We start from the raw sequence: 2,500 nt of genomic DNA, 5'->3' as shown, positions 1-2,500 counted from the left end.
AGTCGTGATCAGCTGCTGGGTGATTTGTTGTTCCTTCCGATTGAACTGCTCTTCGTTGATCTGCTGTTTGCTCTGCTCCCGTTCCAGCTGCTCCTTTTCGGAGGTCAGCAACTCCGACGAAGATCTCTGCTGCATTTGCTGGTCAGCCATCTTGCTTTCTTTCTCCGCTTTTGTTTCTATTTTAATAAAACTTATAAAATAAACATCGCATATAAATGTAGAAACAATCTAATGAAATAAAAATATCTTTTTTTAAATGCTTATAAATACAATCGCCTGAAAATATTATATGTGTGGTATAATGTAATTTAATTAAAAATATGTTTAATAATTCAATAATTATTTATGAAAAAATATAACCTATTACGAACATAAAAATTGAAAATGTTAAAATTCCCGTTCCAGTACTTATTTTATAAATTTTTTTTTAATTTTAACAAACAACTTGCACGCAAATTTATACTGCCAGGAAAATTCCTCAAAGATCAATGTACCCCCTCGAAATTCTCCATTCTCTCTCTTTTTCTCTTACTCTCACTGACTTCTATCCGTATCTCATCTTTTTTGGATTATCTTAAAATAAGGAAAAACACTTATATATATACTCACAAATAGGTGCGTACAGAAGTATAACTATATCCGTACGTACAGCGAACGAAATGAAAGAAACGCACACACACACACACACACACACACACACACACACACACAGACACACACACACACACATACACAAGCAAACAAACACACATACACACTTCTATCATTCTAGCAAAATTTAAGCAGCAGCGTTTGTACGTATTCCCTATTTGAGATGCCAATGATGGATAAGATGATTATTAGAACCGCAATAATAAACAGAGCAAAATAAACAATGATAATAATAATAAAAAATAATAATAATGATAATGCTCATAAAGAGAAACATGCCTCTAATGGTATTTTCATCTCGTAAATCAAAATAAATACCATTACCAAGAAATTTAAAGTGCACGCGCGCACAGACACACACGCACGCACACATACAACAGTCACACACACATATACACACACATAAGAGACACACACACGCACACATACTTACATATACATTTATATGTATGTATGTGTGTGTACAAAAAGGTGAGCTAGGTACGTATTTTATATTTATTAATCAACATCTACAACGTAAATCGATCGTTTGTTTCAGTTTTAATGATATTATCTTATTACCTCATGTTCTTCTGTTTAGGAATGTTTAAAATTTCTTGATACAATCACTAGTATGGAAAGATTTTTATCATTATTATCATCCTCATCATCCTCTTCTTCTTCTTCATCATCATCACCATCAGCAGCAGCAGCAGCAGCCTTTTCATCATCATCATCATCATCATCATCATCATCATCATCATCATCATCATCATCATCATCATCATCATCATCATACTCATCATCATCATACTCATTTCCATTATCATCATCGTCATTGTCGTCATCAACATCACATAACAATGGCGTGAGTGAGAAGATTTCTTTGAATTCTTCAGGTTTCTCAACCCACGTTTTCGAGAAAAAACAAAACGATCAAGTGGTTTAATCATCCTTCTCATCATCTTCATCCTCATCATCATCTTCTTCTTCCTCCTCCTCATCATTTTCATCATCTTTATCACCACAGGCTAATATGAATTTCACATTATTTTCAATAAGCCCTGATTTTTATTTTGTACGTTTAACACTTTCTTCTAGAATTTTAAATTTCTGGTAATTAATCAGTCAATCAATCAATCGATCGATCGATCAATCAATCATTCGTTCATTCATTCATTCATTCATTCATTCATTCATTCATTCATTCATTCATTTTGACATTTGTCAACAGTTTTTTGACTATCATGATTTGGCTGTCCACCAAATTTTCTTTATAAGATAATTTTCTTAAATTTTAACGTTCAAATCTCTAATACTATATATCAATTCTTATGTACTTGATTTTTTTAATATGTGTGTGTATGTGTATATATATATATATATATATATATATATATATATATATATATATATATGTTTAATATATGTATGTTTGTATGTGTGTATATATATATATATGTGTGTGTGTGTATGCATGTGTGTGTGTGACACAAATTCTAATTTCTGGACATTTACGGGTTAGAAAAACTCGACTTCGATGGTTTAAATATCATTTTTTAAAAAATGGTCGGAGAAATTAAAAAAAAAATTATTGAGACAAACAAAAAAATAAAATATTACGTCACTAGAACTCCATGACAAAATAACGTACTATTAACATTGTTTGTTTGTTTATAAAATTCAAATCGAACCTCTCGGGCTATTTATTTAAAAACATTCTATCCACGAAATAAACTAACTAATAAAGTTCAATTTCGCTATAATACAAGCTAAAATATTAATTAGTTAATTATCTGGTTTAATTAGTTTGTTAATTAATTATTTCGGTTTGTACATACATCTATTTTTAAGTTTTTAAAAACTTGAA

At 30.3% G+C, this 2,500-nt stretch overlaps 1 protein-coding gene across 1 annotated transcript in view; it reads right to left on the bottom strand.

The window, feature by feature from the left end:
- The window catches only part of HELRODRAFT_191122 (hypothetical protein), a 1,507-nt gene extending 1,093 nt beyond the window's left edge, over window positions 1-414 (bottom strand). The window contains exons 1-2 of the mRNA XM_009016416.1: window positions 372-414; window positions 1-191 (exon numbers count right to left, since the gene is read on the bottom strand). The exon at window positions 1-191 is cut by the window's left edge and continues 1,093 nt beyond it. Of these exons, the coding sequence (XP_009014664.1) occupies window positions 1-150 (150 nt within the window). The 5' untranslated portion in view covers window positions 151-191; window positions 372-414. The remainder of the gene's footprint in view (window positions 192-371) is intronic.
- Window positions 415-2,500: the final 2,086 nt, after the last annotated feature.

This window comes from Helobdella robusta (assembly GCF_000326865.2).
Source record: "Helobdella robusta unplaced genomic scaffold HELROscaffold_18, whole genome shotgun sequence".
Classification (NCBI taxonomy): Eukaryota; Metazoa; Annelida; class Clitellata; order Rhynchobdellida; family Glossiphoniidae; genus Helobdella; species Helobdella robusta.
The sequence above is the reverse complement of the archived record's forward strand: the minus strand, read 5'-3'. Positions and strand labels throughout refer to the sequence as shown.